The sequence below is a fragment of the Dermacentor variabilis genome, unplaced genomic scaffold (assembly GCF_050947875.1).
Source record: "Dermacentor variabilis isolate Ectoservices unplaced genomic scaffold, ASM5094787v1 scaffold_13, whole genome shotgun sequence".
In the NCBI taxonomy this organism is placed as follows: domain Eukaryota; kingdom Metazoa; phylum Arthropoda; class Arachnida; order Ixodida; family Ixodidae; genus Dermacentor; species Dermacentor variabilis.
The window spans coordinates 5,099,285-5,116,443 of record NW_027460291.1 but is presented as its reverse complement, the minus strand read 5'-3'; the positions used below and the strand labels follow the sequence as shown (position 1 = coordinate 5,116,443).

At 44.2% G+C, this 17,159-nt stretch overlaps 1 protein-coding gene across 1 annotated transcript in view; it reads left to right on the top strand.

Annotated features, from left to right (window-relative positions):
• The window catches only part of LOC142566790 (cytochrome P450 3A43-like), a 29,118-nt gene extending 22,118 nt beyond the window's left edge, over positions 1-7,000 (top strand). Inside the window, exon 3 of the mRNA XM_075677677.1 lies at positions 6,017-7,000. Within this exon, the coding sequence (XP_075533792.1) occupies positions 6,017-7,000 (984 nt within the window). The remainder of the gene's footprint in view (positions 1-6,016) is intronic.
• Positions 7,001-17,159: the final 10,159 nt, after the last annotated feature.

The following is a 17,159-nucleotide window of genomic DNA, read 5'->3' as shown; positions in this document are numbered from 1 at the left end:
CGAGAATTGTTCAAGTCATTGGCGTCCCCTTTCTTATGGGTTAAGATTATGTTAGCGTTCCTCCAAGATTCCGCTACGCTCGAAGACATGAGCCATTGCGTGTACAGGGTGGCCAGTTTTTCTAGAACAATCTGCACAGCATCCTTCGAGAAATATGCTGTTACTTGATCCTCCCCAGCTGCCTTCACCCTTTGCATAGCTCTCAAGGCTTTCTTTACTTCTCCCTGCGTTACTAGTGGATTTCAAATTCCTCTAGACTATTCGCTCTTCCATTATCGTCGTGGGTGCCACTAGTACTGTATAAACTGTATAAATCTCTATAGAACTCCTCATCCACTTGAACGATCTCATCCATATTAGCAACGATATTGCCGACTTTGTCTCTTAACACTAATTTGTCTGATTTAACACAATTTGTCTGATTCTTTCCTATTCCTAGTTTCTTCTTCACTGCTTTTAGGCTTCCTCCGTTCCTGAGAGCATGTTCAATTCTATCCATATTATACTTCCTTATGTTAGCTGTCTTACGCTTGTTGATTAACTTCGAAAGTTCTGCCAGTTCTATTCTATCTGTAGGGTTAGAGGCTTTCACACATTGGCGTTTCTTGATCAGATCTTTCGCCTCCTGTGATAGCTTACTGGCGTCCTGTCTAACGGAGTTACCACCGACTCCTATTGCACATTCCTTATTGATGCCCATAAGATTGTCGTTCATTGGTTCAGCACTGGGATCCTCTTCCTGAGTGAAAGCCGAATACCTGTTTTGTAGCTTGATCCGAAATTTCAATATTTTCCCTCTTACCGCTAACTCACTGATCGTCTTCTTATGTTCTAGTTTCTTCCGTTCCCTCCTCAAGTCTAGGCTAATTCGAGTTCTTACTATCTTATAGTCACTGCAGCGCACATTGCCGTGGACGTACACATATTTTATGATGCCAGGGTTTGCGCAGAGTATAGGGTCTATTTCATGTGTAGTCTCGCCATTCGGGCTCCTCCACGTGCACTTTCGGCTATCCCGCTTGCGGAAGAAGGTATTAATTACCCGCATATTATTATGTTTTTCAAGCTCTACTAATATATCTCCCCTGCTATTACTTGTTCCTATGCGACATTCCCCTACTGACTTCTCTCCTGTCTGCTTCTTCCCTACCCTGGCATTGAAGTGGCCCATTAGTATAGTGTAATTTGTTTCGGGTTTACCCATCGCCGATTCCAGGTCCTCATAGAAGCTATTGACTTCTTGGTCATCATGACGGGATGTAGGGGCGTAGACCTGTACGACTTTCAATTTGTACCTCTTATTAGGTTTCACAAGAACACGTGCCACCCTCTCGTTAATCTATAGATTTCCTGTATGTTACCAGCTATATCCTTATTAATCAGGAATCCGACTCCTATTTCTCATCTCTCCGCTAAGCCCCTGTAGCATAGGACCTGCCCGCTTTTCAGGACTGCATATGCTTCTTTCGTCCTCCTAACTTCACTGAGCCTTTTATATCCTATTTACCATTCTCGTATTCCTCCAATAGCACTGCTAGACTCGCCTCACTAGATAGCGTTCTAGCGTTAACCGTTGCCAGGTTCAGATTCCAATGGCGGCCTGTCCGGCTTAGATTTAGATGCACATTAAAGAACCCCAGGTGGTCGAAATTTGCGGAGTCCTCCAATACGTGCCTCATAATCAGAAATTGTTTTTGGCACGTAAAACATCATAATTATTTTTTTAGGATAGTTCACGATACCGGGTTAACCTCGTGGGGCCCAGTTCGTTCAAAAGCTTATCGCGTTTCACCTCGTGAACGTCAAGTCATGGCCTCTGAAATAAACAAGACGTTAGAGCTAGCTCTAATCGAGCCAGGGGGCAGTGATTATACCTCGCCTTTATATTGGTTGAGGTCCCAGAAAAGGAGCCGCGACCGTGTATCGACTAGCACAGGCTCAACATAATCACGAAGGACCAGACCTACCCAATGCCGCATATCGACGAAAGGCTTGAGAGTGTAAGCAGTGCTAATTTCTTCTTCACGCTCGATTTAGTCACAGGGTAATGGCAGGTTCCGTTGAACGAGAGGGCAAGCAGGCTTGCGGCGTTTATTTCCCCGATGAGAAGATTTACGCAGGAAGTCCTGAACTTTGGATTGAAGAATGCTCCCTATTATGCTTCTAGTATTACGGACCAGGTGCTACAGGGAATGGAGGAATTTCCACTTCCTTATCTCGATGACATAGCAATCTTTTCTTCATGATGGGCGGACCATATGCAACACTTGCGAACCGTGTTGTGTCGTCTACGAGAGGCCAACTTAACTGTCAAGGCTCGCAAATGCCAATTATGGTGCGCGATGGTAGCTTATCTAGGTCATGTAATAGGGCTAGGCCATCGTCGGCCTTACGAGGTTAAACTGACCTCAACAGACAACTTCCCGCAGCCACGCGCCAAGCGGGACATCAGGTCATTCCATGGCTTGGCAGGTTATTACGAAAAATATATCCCACGTTATTCCGAAATAGCAAGTTCTTTAACAGAACTTGCTAAGAGAACTGCAAGCGGTAAAATGGGATGACGCAAAACAAACGGCTTTTAGTATGCTAAAGAAAGCACTAACGAGTCAGCCAGTGTTGAACGCGCCCAACAACTCTGAGCCATTCATTCTTCAGTGTGATGCCAGCGATCGGATGGGGGTGGTGCTTTGTCAAAAGAGAGATGACGAAAATGATCACCCTGTGCTGTACGCAAGTAGAAAGCTTTCAGTTCGTGAGGAAGCATACAGTGCACCAGAAAAGGAATGCGCCTGCGTGGTATGGGCAGTACGGAAGCTAGCTTGCTATATCGCTGGTTCAAGGTTCACCATGGAGACTGACCACTGTGCCCTCACATGGGTGCAGTCCATGTCTGCAAAAACGGCCGTCTTTTGCGCTCGGGCTTGGCTCTTCAACAGTACACCTTCAATATTCGATATCTGAGTCGGTACCCCTAGAGTAGCGGAAGCCTCATGCTCCCTCTGGTTTCCCTGGCATTTTTACGTTTGTATTTCATTTTTTATACGTTTTTTTATCGGGAAGCTGTTGTTCATTGTTAGCTGAACCACGTCTCGATGTTTTCAAGAAATGACTGTTTTGGTGTTTAGCGAGAAGGACGCTCGAAAGGAATGGAAAAGCATACTTGAAGGAAAGAGCGCTATGAAGACGCGGACTAAAAGAGGAACATGCCCGACAGACAAGGCGCTAGCAGTAGCGGGTTTTCTTTCTTTTTGTAAAGCCTGCTGTGTCTTGGGGGAGGGTGGCCTTGTACTCGCTTATTTTTTGGCTGTGGGTCCGGCACTGTTCTGGAGTGATTGCTTGCCCTAACAGGAGACGAAAAGTTGCGAGTCTGGTTTGCAAGTCCAGTTTCACCAGACCGGACCCGGGACAAAAGGCACATAAGAACGTCACGAGGACTGATGAGCGACTCCCAGGAATCTACCATCCACGAATCAAGGGTTTGTCACTCCGGAGGGATATTCGGCTGCTGAAACGCCAATCCCTCGCTCAGTGGCTGCTGGCCCATACGCTTGGGGCTCTTCCTGCCCCACCGGAGGTGCTGTTACGGTTGGCGTGTAAAATCCCGAGTAAAATGGATGCTCTAAAGACCCTGCTCAACCGAAATGGAGGATGGATTCCTAATTTGCCATGGTTGTCATGGCGCCGCGCCGTGATCACAGGCCCCTTTCTGTGTGCGACTCTAGGAGAGACCCTTTCCGCGAACTGTCTGGCTCTATGGGGGGCCCTTTCCACGAACGAACGTCGCCTAGAAGAAAGGATCAGCCGCCCATCCTCGACCAGACTCCGTGGGTTGCCGCTAGAGGAGGCACGTACGTGCAACGTCACAAGAGAGAAGGGATCAGCCGCCTACAATCCCGGACCCGCGGGCTGCCATCAGAGGAGGCAAGCCCGGGCAAGGTCGCCTAGAAGGAAGGATCACCCGCCTACAATTCCCGACCCCCGGTTTGCCGCCAGCGAAGGCAAGCAAGTGCAACGTCGCCTAGGAAAGTGGCAGAAGCCGCCACGCACGGAAGGGATTCAGTGCATATCACGTGATGTTGACTTGACCAAGATCGTGCCTACGATATTAGTGGGCCTATTTAAGGGGCCCCGCAATGTACTTTTTAATTCATTCATTCTCTTCTTCATATCCTTCACCAACCATTGAATAAACAGTGCAAGTTTAGCACTAGAAATCGTCTTGTCCTTGCCTGGTCGCCATCGTCTACCAAACGCCTGCAGGCCACCTACAACGCCACGCTACGCAATAGTAACGGCGGTCGAGGTTAGAGAAACGGGTGTGGAAACCGTTACTAATTGATCAAAGGGGAGAACATCAAGTAATTCTGGGGGAACAAATTGAACATCGTATTCCCCGCTTGCCAGGTCGTTGCTTCTTATGCGGGGGCGTATATGCAAGGTTGGAAGCGGCTCCCAGTGGGACGATGCGACGTCATGGCCGGGATTTTTCAAACGGTTGAGCGTTTGTGGTTGACTGAGAAGAACAGTGATTTCCCCGACGAAAGAAACGGAAGAAAGAAACGCATAAAAAGTGGGAGTGACTGCTTTCAGGGTGTGCTACAACACGTACGTGTCCTCTAACTCGTATGTGTGCTCTTACTCTTGCTCGCACTAGTACTCGTGCTAGTACTTGCAATCTCTCACGAATGTAAATGAGTAAATAAACCCTTTTCTAATTCCTTGGACGTCGCCTCCGACCTCTTGACGGCCTGGCACCTGGTAGATTACCAGCCACGACAAAATAATGACCACTCGGACGCCTGGAACGCAAAGCTGTCAGAAGTCTCTCGTTGCACCCCACATGTCATTTTCACTTCGCGTTTACTGCATCTTTTACACAATATTTGTGGAATCACATGAGCATATCCAACCAAACAGCGGTTTATTCAATCGTACGGCCAGCAGGTATTTGGTTGAACAACTCATATACATATATGTATATAGTTCTTTTTTATTTTCTACAAGTAAGCGTTTTTAGCATGCACATCACAATTGTACGGAAGACGAAAGCTTTCCTTTTCGGTGAATAAGAAAGTTTACTATTTAATTATGAATGAAAAACACATTACGTTTCTTAAACTATGATTTGATGTATGCTGGCTTGCTGAGATTCAAGAAAAGAGATATTGCTATGGGCACCTTAAAGACGTCGCAGTACTATACATACGCCTCAAGAATACTATTCATAACCGAAGAACTTGGAGCTTGCACACGTAAGCTTCACGCGTCAGAAAATGCTTCATGCGATGTGTCAGTTCCTAGAAGTACGTGAAACACGTCTTCGAATGTAAGGAACGTTAAATGCAAAACTTTCATCGAGGTCAGTTGATAGGTTACGGTTCTGAGTTAAAATTTGTGAATTTTGTTTCACTGCCACGAGGCTTACGTACACGAAATGGTGTAAACGTGAATGAGTTAGGAGGAGTACCACCTTCATTTTTAACATGTCTAGTTGATTACTTGGGCATTCTCAAAGGAGCTCAACCATTTGTATAGTCAGAACTGATTTACCATCATTTTAAAATGTAATAAAGTGCAACCTGCACTTCTTATCTCGTTTCGTTTAGCGCGCTGGTGATGGCTAAGTTTTTTTTATTACAATAGCAATTATATTGAACCTCCTGGTAAAGTTCACCCTTTGGCCTCACCGTAATCTTTCGCCCAAGCGCGATGAGGTGGCAGCCGCCGTTGGCTGTCGGCGAAAGCTTGCGAGGAAGAATGATGCTTCGATTTGGCTGTGTATTCTCGCAAGTGGAAAAGGCAGGGAGGGTTACGCACATGTACTGCTATTACGGGCGATATAGGCTAAGGACGAAAAGTATCGCATTCCGTTCCTGTTTTCTACGTGATTTTTATATCATGGCAGAAAACGAACAATGCTGAATTTCGTTGCAGGCAACATATATAATATGTGTTTGTCCTAATATGGCTTAATTTCGAAGCCCTAAAGGTTCTTTTCTCGTTTTTCGCACAGTCGGACTGCCAGAAAAATCCGGATGATCCCGTCATCAGCACGATCAAGAAGATACTGTGGAATTCGGGGAACCTGATCAATGACGTCTGCATTCTTGTGCCGTCACTCGGAACTATTATGTCATACATATTTCCGCTGCTCAGCTATGGGAGGCTCTTCACGCGCATGCAAGACAATCTGCACCAAGTCCTCCAGGCGCGCAAGAGCGGAACGTCTGCCATAGCGGATATTGTTCAGCTAATGGTTGAGGCCCAGAAGAACGCCTCTAGTACGAACAGGGTTCAAAATGGAACGGTTACATCAGCATCCAGCGTTCCAAGCTTAAAGACCAGCTTCATCAAGGATACACACATTGTGTCCAACTGCTTTGTCTTTCTCGTTGCTGGTTACGAGACAACGGCCAGCACATTAGCATTTGCGCTGTACGAGTTGGCCAGACACCCTGAAGAACAGCGTTGGCTTCACGACGAGCTCATGTCCGCCTTCCCTGATAAAGACGTCCTTAGCTACGAAGATCTGCAGGCACTGAAGCGACTCGACGCGGTCATCAGAGAATGTTTGCGCCTTTACCCACCTTTGGTGCTGGTAACGTCACGCGTGTGCCCTGAGGACACTCCGCTGGCAAGTGGTCTCATCATCCCAAAAGGTTCGCACGTCATCTTGCCGACGTGGAATGTTCTGCACGATCCCGATTTGTGGGCTGACCCTTACCACTTCAATCCTGACAGATTCAGCGAGCGGCTCGAAGGGGAGCGCCTCGCTGCGTCCGGCGTGGCGTTCGGCTTTGGGCCACGTGAATGCATCGGAAAGCGTCTCGCTCTGCTTGAACTCAAGGCTGTATTGTCGAAGCTCGTAAGAAAGTACAAATTCAGCGTCTGTGGCCAAACACAAATTACTATGAAAGTGAAGGTTCCTCTCATCAACGTGTTTCCGGAGCGCGATATTGTGCTGCGCGTTGAGGCACGCTGCCCACAGAAAGTGTAGGAACAGAGTATTCGACCGGCGTGTTGCGTCGTAGTGAGACGTAACAACATTTTACAAGACACTCGGATGCCTTCTTCATTATGAAAATCATTTCGGCGGGAGGCTATTGTCACCTTCAGGTAATATCGCACACCGAAACTTGCTGCTTCAGAATCACACCAACTTTCATAAACTCATGGTCTTTTCCGCAAATCTGTACATCGCATCGACCCGCAGCACATAAGAAAACGCATCAGATCTAGGAAATGTCTGAGACTTGTGCGATTTCACTTTGATGACTCGTTTAGATACGTACAGGATGTTAAACATATACAATCAGGCCTACCGATGCGAGCTATTCAGGATTAGGACGTAATTTGCTCCCGAGCAGGTAACTGAATCCCATGCCCTAAATATATATTGCTAGTAAAAAAATAAACAGAGAACACACCACACAAATCACTGAGGACCACGAGACACCGTCGTTTTCTTTCATCAGTCTGATTCACGCTCTTAACGATCACCCTACATATTTAACATCATTCATTCCAGCGATATTGGCCTAGAAAATGTGCCTGTTTCACAATGTTTCGTAAAAGAAAGAGGGAGTGGTGCAATTGAGTCAAGAAAATTCATTTCTACACTTAGTTCAAGCGCTGATGATACGGTGGTGGAGCTGCGTGGATCGCAAAGGCAGATGCCCATCAGATGCGTTGCGTAACTAAAAACAACGTTAAGTAGAACGCTGCCGGCAGTCTTCTTTACCCTGCGCAAAACCAAGGGTAAGACGAAAGAGTGTTTCAGCTCTTGAACCAGTCGTATCCAGTCGATGCCACAGCGAACGTAAAAAAAGTACACACTACTCTTTGACCCGTCAACGTCATTATTTCTTTATCACCGGATCACAAACGTAATAAGTTAACGCAGCACGATAGTTTTTTTTTTGTATGCCCTATTTCAAGCCATCTGCTGAAAGGCAAGACGATGAAATTCTGCATGCTTGTCTACCTCGCAAGCCGAAAATCAATGCTGCATCTTCAGCTCTATCAGATATGGAAATCTTTGAGTGTATAGCCCTTCAATAAAGCTTTCACAGCGAAAAAAAGATGGATGTAGATACCACGCACTCTTGCAAAGGATGTTGTGTGAAGCCTTTTGAGTGTAGCTGTTTTTCCAACACTGTTTGTGATTCTCCATAAAATTACATTCAACGTCATTGCTAGCAGCACTCTCCAATAAGAATTTCTGTTTGCGAACTTTCAATACTTTGAGAATAATAAAAGACACAGTAATTGTGGAAAATACCAACGAGGATTCCTGGAAAACAGCTTCGGTAATCAGAGCGGTACCTGTGAGAAGGCGCTGTCATGCGCGAAGCAGAATACCCGAACGCCTAACTGGAAGTTATTCCATGACATCATTTACACATGCTTAACTGCACAACACTGATGTCATCTTGCGATTTCTTGTGTTCGAAATTTCCATCAGAGATTGGAGTTTTTATTTTGCGAATACTAAAATCTGCAATTGGACTGTTTTATATTAGAATCAAAGTGCGCACGAGAGACTCCACTAATGAAGTTAGGGCAACTCTAGGTGATTTTGCGCACTTAGCTAAAACAGCGCAAAAGTATTCTCTTCGCAAGTACCTTTAGTGATCTTGACTAAGTTAGCGGAAACCTTACCTATGAATACCAAACTGGTATGGGCTAATTGCGATAGCGACTCTATTGCAATCAGAGCAGAATAAACACTAAGAATTAGAACACTGAAAGTGACGAACAAATAGGGTTATCTTATCAATCTTGTTTGTTTGAATTGCGCACACATATAGAGATAAAATGGCTGAAAATGTGAAAAAGAAACTATGAAATAAACCAAAACAATCCGAAACAAAAGACGCTATAACGTGAAACTGTTACAAACATTTCTATAACAATTCTACTGTCAGCCCTCCATGACTGACCACACATTTTGAGCCAAACCCCACTGCACCAGTTTGTCGTCCAATGCAATGAAAACCGCGAATTGGATATGATGTTTGCGCAGTCATTATGCGCGATTAGACAGAACAAAAAATAATAATTTCTGATCAGACGCCTTTTTCGCTATTAGCGAAACTGGCGTCGTTTCACGGATGGGAAACCGTCAAACGTTTCCGGGCTTCGCCCACTTTGCCATTCTGCACCGAGACGAAGTAAAGAAAAGTGACAACCTATAAACGAGAAGCGTAGTTCTATTAGGTTTTTCAAACAACGCTGCGGGTTACCGCCCGGTGCTTGCGTCGATGGTTACGTAAATTTAGCATCAGGAGATTGGAATAAAAACAGATTGGAATAATGAATTGGACAAATCCAACTTAAGGTGTAGAAGAGAGATACGACATACACTGTGGGTTTAGATTTTTGCTGTTGTTACTCTATTTTTGTCTTGCGCAATGGTTCTTGGTAGCGTTGCCTTTTCAGTCCTGCAGCGTGCACATATACAAGCATATGGACGCATTATTGAAATACAGATTAAATTGACAACCCTCTTTCAGTATTCTTGGGGTTTGTGCCGTTTCATCACACGCTGCCTACAATGGTTTATCTGGAAACGTTACTTCCTTAGAAATAACGTAACGTACACGTGATCAGTTGTAAAGAGTGGCAAATAAAATCACGAGTACGTGGGGCGCAACAAGAATGAAGCTGGAGGAGGAAGGTGTGCCTTACATTTAGCAAAATCTCCCCAATGGCCATAGCGTAACATTTAGCTTGTGCAGGCCCATATGCTTCATATCTACGACACCGGTACACATGTGCGTCAGCGATGACGCGAATTCAAATACCGACTTTGCGAGGATATTGGAAATCGGTGAAACTTTTGAGCATTGAGACACATCACGATGAAGTATAGCGACAGGAAGCACCATGCAGAAGCCACTGGCAAGAAATTAGAATAATGGAAAACACGTATCATTGTACTGATTAATTGGCTTGTGTAAGCCATTGATATCATTCCCAATATCTACTTTACGACCAGCAGGTTAGTAGAACCAAAAAAGCTGGTCGCGCTCCACTTACCCTGACCGTAGATATAGTTTCGCTGTACTGCGCCGTCGTGCACTTGAAGTGTAAAAATGGACTACTTACAAACTATCACATGGCCTGTGCGGTTTCTTTCTCTCTTCTGCGCGGGTGTTCTGGGATATAGGCAAGCCGTGCTGTCATATGTTATCTCCAAAACGTCAATGCACTTTTTAAAGAACCTCAATAACGCTTTTAGGATGAAGAGTTGCCTAACAAATTCGCCTTTGGGATGTCGAAAATACCGTTTATATTTCGGGGTATAAATTCCGTCCGCTGATCATGTCAGACTTATATCGTTGTTCTGTCCAATAGATATTCTCTCCTCTTTCACACCTTCACCCAATACAAGGCAACACGAATGTGTTTCTTCGGGTCAGCCTGCCTATATTTTTCCACGTGTTTCTTTTGTTCCATCATATGTCGCCATCTATTAATCAGGGCCAAGTTCACAAAGCTTCTTGTTCATCATGGGTTCTTTCCGACTGGCCCACCGCCTTCGCTAATAATACGTCCACCATCGAAATAGACTGAAATATTTTCTGACGAACAATTCTAGCGCAAGAGGTTTCTATGAATACGGGCCCAACTAACTTATTGTGTGTTTGTGTGTGGTGGTGTGCGTGAGTGTGAGCATGCCTGTGCACGTCTTTTCGCTTCCGCGAGCGTTCTTGCTGACCACCTACCTAGGTCTGAATTCCCGGGTTCACAAATCCTTCCTGTCACTTTTATGAGTTATTCAGAAATCATTTTTCTTTTAACATTATCTGATTGATAGTTACACGCATAAAACCTGCTGTTTATTTGGGCACTTTCTTGTCATCTACTTGTCATCAATTTGTAAGGAAAAGTTCCTTGAAACGGTATTTGACTGTACTGCAGCTTTGAAGCTTGAACACGCAAGTCACAGACTGAAAGCAAACTTCTTTTCCAAACACAGTACTTCGCAACGTTGAAGCCAGCGCCGGGACATGCTGGCTTCCTCACAAGTGCGAAACTGCTACCGTTGTCGCTGAAGCATTTTTCGCTTTCTTGGCACCACTTTTCTCAATGCAGAAGTATATTTTCGATTACGTTCTTTTTGGTAGCGTTTCTACGTCTTCGGGGTCACTACCACATGGCAATGCGTTCACATACGAAGAGCTTATATACTCCATATATTGCAGAAAATGTGTACGTAAAATATTCCGGAACAATGTATAGCGATAAGCTCAAATAAAAATTTTATTCGTCACTTGTGGGCGAAAACCGTACGAGTAATGAGCTTGCATTGGAATTCGGTGTAGTCTGTAAAGACGACGACAGGTACTCAATTCTTATTTTTGTGTGAGGAACATATGGCTTGTTTACAATAGCTCAGTACCGCGGCACATTGCCTTACCATCGCGCACTCTGTAGGGCCGGGACGAGCACTCTCAGAATCCAAGGCACCGATTTGGAGACCTGGCTGCGCGTTAACATATAATGGACGCAGCGATGATGTGGCAGCGTTCCTCAACGGCTGGCTTTCCGCAACGCCTTTCCTGTTTTTACACTCTGCACAATGCACCTACGTCTCCGGCTGTCGGTGATACGGCGCAGGCGTTCAGGAGAGAAGCGCATGCGTATTTTCCTATATGCCTTAGAATGACTGATTGCATGCGGAAACTTGTAAAAGCTATGCTTCTTCGATAAGAATACCTTAGGCGTAAGGTCACCCATCCGGTCAGCAATACAGTACGACTCGTGGATAGACCATGATAGGGTGATTGCTTAGTGGAATGGGCAACGTAAGAAGACGCTTTGAGTTCTCCCAATACATTAGAAAAAAGAAAAGTTTGTGAGGTATCCAACCAACCAATTGTATTATGACTCGTTTTATTTAAAAAAAAATAAAACTCAAAAATACTGACTCCGAATTCACTTAGGCTAAGTGACCTTTCTTGTGAAACCATTCTTAATGCGTTTCGTATGTATCTGAAGAGGGCAATCAGATTTCACCTCGAGCTAAAGCTCTGGCATATCGTGACGGACGTAAATGGTTCGTAATAAGGTGCGAATATTTTACGGACTACGTCGGTAGTTCTTTCAGGTTAGCTCGTGGGGACTGTTAGGAGTGCCAACCTTCCTACGTAAATGGCATTGGACACTCAAAGTTCAGAAACTTATTACTCTACTTTGGCACATCGCGGGCCTGAGAAATGGCACCTGCTTTTCTTTCTAGGTGTTCTAGCCTCTAATAGTTTACAAACAACAGACACCGCGTTTAGGCTAGTGCACTGTGTTTTTTTCTTTATGAGTGACGAACGCTGCAGAAAAGCTTCGCTGATCCAAGCAAGTGAGAGCAACACACGCATGAGACACCGAAATTGTGAAGGCGGTGGAGCATTCTTTCATACCCAAGGCCTCATGCTCACAAGTATTGGCAAACACACTATTATGTCTGGTGCAAGTACTCCTTGGCCTTACGCGAGGTCTTTATGAACGCTCATAATACGGAAAGTTGGAATAGTTCCTATGGCTTCATTCGTGGTGTAATGGCACCATACAAGAAAGACGCGCTGACGGAAAGTTTGAAACAGTGCGCAGTAGCACCGGCATTCAACTCAATCATTGGCTGAGTATACGCTAAGAAGTGGTCGCCTGGCACGATGATATGCACTCAAAAATAGAAACTCATTTTCATTCAATGCAAGTGGTGGATGGCTAATTCTTGTGTGTATGTGTGACGGAGTGTGACAATCCCAAATGATTTAGAGTGTTGTCTGATTACAATACGTAGCTAGAACTCAAGTCTGACGGAACACAGGGGCAAAGCCGCATTCCTTACAGTGCGGAGCTATGTGTGATGGAGGGTTCTTGCACGCGGATAGCTTTTTCTCCCTAAACTTCACATTAACACAGCGTTCGGACTATCCGCTAAATGCAGGCCCACATGGCAATCGACGATTGTACGCAATCCCTGGTTCACAACGCACCGCTAGTCAAATGTCCGAACGCCGCAATCAACCTTTATGGGGCGATGGCTTCTGCCTTTCTTTTTTTTTTCTGTTGTGTGCCGAAATCTCTCCTAGATTGTTTAGCACAGAAAAAGAAAATTTTACGCTGTTTCGGTGATCCACGTTCCTTAACGCATGCACGAAGGGACAACGGCGGCTTTTTTGTTATTTTACGAATGCATCAGTATATTCGACATTAGTATTTATATACTTTGCACCATGTTTTTATTTACTCTTTATAAATACCTATGGAATGAGTCTTAACGCTGCAGACACTGCAGCGGTTGCTGTGCGAGCATTTACCAATCGAGCTTTTGGTAATCAATTTACACATAACAGTATTTTAAGCCGACAAAAGTTATTGCAATATATGTTATGGAGGCATGTAGACCGCAGCTGGTGAATAATGGGACAGATCAGCTCTAAAAAGGGTAGGACTGGATACGTTCATGCAAATCTAAACGCACCGCCTCTGTTGCTACTGGCTTTCGAAGAAATCATTACAGCACGTAGCTCTCAGGGGATTCAGAGGACTGCTACGTAGTGTTGGGCAAAATGTAGAAGATGTAGATGTTTTGAGATCATGACCCCAATCGTGTCACGTAATTTGTTTTTTTAATGCACGAACGCTAAAAACTAGAATATTTGAAGGGCTAACATGGACCATGTGCATTATAGTACTATAGGTAAATCAGGTGACCCGTACGTTTCCGAAACAAGCTAGATATCCAAATTTGAAATCTCAAGGTGAACGCACGATTTGCCCTGTCACCATCTATTATTCTTTTAGTGTGTCAGTAAAGTGTTAGTCATCTACACCCTTCTGGCAAACTTCCAGTTTATTCTTCACCGGTACGGACGCTAGACAAAGCTGATTTTTTTGTATTTGCGATACACCATGCTATCCATATTACAGCATTCCGCCAAGAACGCCTATATTGAAGAATATTCAGACAGCAGTTTTTGCGACCATTTCAGGGACTTTTAAGCAAAACCTAGTGATAGGAGTATATATAGATTGTGACTGGGTCGCTCGTATGTGTTCATGGGGGCAACGTTCTGATTTTTCTTCTAAGCGTCCGTGGAATTACTTTCTTTTAAGCTCCTTGCGGGTGCGTAAGTTACACAAGTTTTAATTTTTTAATAAAGTGCGTCCTGCAAGGACAAAAGGAAGAAACGTGACAATGGATCACATCTATGTCATCAATCAGATAACCAAGAAATCAGCGGTGCACAAACTCTCTAAATGGCTTTCATAGACTACAAAACGGAATTTACCCTTACAAAAAATTATTAAGAGGTATTTCGAATACCATTGGTCAATGTTGAGCTTCGTATTGATAACTTATGAAGAGTTTGTCGGAATATCATTGGGTTCAGTGTTGAGGACTCTTGAATATTATCCACTTAAATTTTATTGAAACACCATGGGGTGTATCAATGATAGTTTAATTTACCACTAAAAGTCGATTGTGCTTAGACACCTTGTGTTCGTTTTGTGGAATTTGTGTTAACGTTGACGCTGCATTGAAATGACGTTGTGGTAGTTCAGTTGACATGTTTTTAGTTATTACTGCCACAACAGTGCAAAGGAAATTGTGGCGCAGTTGAGATGGCATTGAGATTTCAAAACTCGTGACGGAAATATGATTGATATTTCGTTAGGCCAGTGGATTTTATTTATATCATTTTGAAACTGCTTTGCTATTTACACTTGCATGCTTTGGTGCCTGCTCGTAACTTCCCCTAACACAAACAAAAGCAATTGAGAGGCTGAAGTAATTGAAGTACCTTTAATTAAATTGAAGATGCGCGCACATGAATCATTACTGCAGTAGATAAGGCACAACTTTATGGAACCCAGAGACATAGTCTAGTACCTACTGTACTCTTAACAGTGTAAATACAACTGAGAAAAAAGACTACATTTCAATTCAATCAGAACAATCATTGAGGTCTTAACTCGTGTCTTAAGGTTATTACTAGACGGCAAAGTGGCTCAAAAGGCAGAGCTTAAGCATACCCTTCTAACAACTAACTTTTACCACATGAACTCTTGAAACTGGCTTGCATTGTGAACACGCAAAATACATCTGGGGCCCTATGGCGTAAAACTACCCCAATAGGTTTTTATTCCTATCTCCTGACGTCAAATGTGCGTAGCTGTCGACGCAAGCATTGGGCGGTCACCCGCAGGGATGCTAGACCAGACCAATCAAGCGCTCTCCTCATTCGTAGGAGGTCACTTTTCTTCGTTTGAAAAACGAATAGCATTGCCTACACTGAGCGGCTTGTCATATCTAATTAGGTGACGATAGGCGAGGAGCACGCTCAAGTGGAGAGGGATTTGATGGGGCCGAGAGTGCACTGAAAATCGATAACCGGATGAAGAGGTTGGTTCCAGCGTCTGAGAGTAGTCCGTTTTCCCTTACTGAGCTTGCGGTGGCTGGTCGAAAATCGCGGCGGCATGCAACGGAAGCTTAAGAATGACGCTAAAATGGATCCTCAGCAAAGAAGAATTCGCAGAACGAGGTCGTAAACGTGCCGAAAGTGTCGAAAACGTTACACGGCCACGCACAAAGTTTTATTATGTGCAAATAAACCGATGCTCTCCGGCAGGTACGAGTAGCCAGTGCCTGAGTGATCGGCAGCAGCCATCTTTCATTCCTTTTCAACGGGGAAGCCGCGGCTATTCAGAAGGAAATTCAGTTTTGTTCGGCATATCAATGCATCTTTAACGCGTACACGTCACTTGGACGCGGTGAGTTTGGGCGGTTTTTTGACGAGTGACAGACCGATGGAGTGAGTGCAGCCGAAAAACTTTTTACCAGTAGCCGAGGGCTAAAGGCGAAAAGGCATCGAATCAGAAATAACTATTTTGCTTTTGTTCGGTCAGATCATGCATAATCGGTGTGTACACGTCATATCAGATTATGGGCTATCGCGTTTTTGGTGACGTCGCGTGACAGACAGGGAAAGTGGGAGTGGCCCAAAAAATTTTGAGAAATCACAGAGGGCTTATTCCAGAATTGAATTCTTTCGCGTTATGCCGACCCTGAATATGTTACATTAAAATGTTTCGCACACTAACATATCACGAGAAGAGTTACGGCTGCCTGTGAGAAAGCAAAACAACAACTAGACTGGAGACAAATGACTTCACGTAAATATATATAAGCTTTAGCATTCCTCTTTCACCACAAATAAAATCTGATGAAGTACCAAAACAGACGTGTCTGTTTGAGCTTTCGTCCTCGTAATCTATATATTTTCATGTCGCCCAATTATTCTATGAAATACCATCACTCAACTTAGCTAATAATTGACGAGACATCATGGTGAGAAACACCCGAATCGTGTTTCTGATGCGCCACGTTTCCCTTCTTCAGAAATAAACTTGCAAAGCTTTTGTGTACTGAATGCCGTTTATCTCCCTGGCCCAATCAAGAGCCAATTCCACACCATTTAGTTTCTCATGCTAATTTGGGGCACAGAAGATTTTAGTGGTGGCATTTCACAATTTAGTGAGCTCATTTCAAGTTAATTTTTCTTGACTTGCACAAAGCTAGTGAAAGCACTTTTGGGGCCTTTTTCACCCTACACAGCAAACAAGTGGTACCTCTGTCAATAAAGAGATAAAGCGTGCCCAATGACTTAGATGATAAGACAACAAATAATTATTTAGCACAGAGAATTAGTATTAACACACAGCTAACATAATTACCAACAGCCAAATAAATAGTCACCCGCACTTGCAGCATCAAGTAGCCCAGAAATAGTAATTATAAGGCATGAAAAAAGGTTCCAATGAATGGAGAGCCAGATTGCTGAGACAGTAAAACGCCAATAAGTTCATATACAAAAAACCAATTTCCTCAATTGCGCAGGAAAAATGCTAATGAAATGCCACCAGAATTTCGCTGCATAAAATGCATAAAAGTTGCATAAAAATTGGGGCAAAGCGGTAACTGAAAGATAGAGGGAGCTACAGCACCCGTGCTGAAAAAAATATAACGAAAGGGATATACATGCATGTTTAAGGTCAAGACAATTTTTGCTCCAATATGTACAAAAAGAACACATGCACTTACAGCATAAAATGGTTCCTGCGCCTGAAGAAAGCAGCGTCATGAT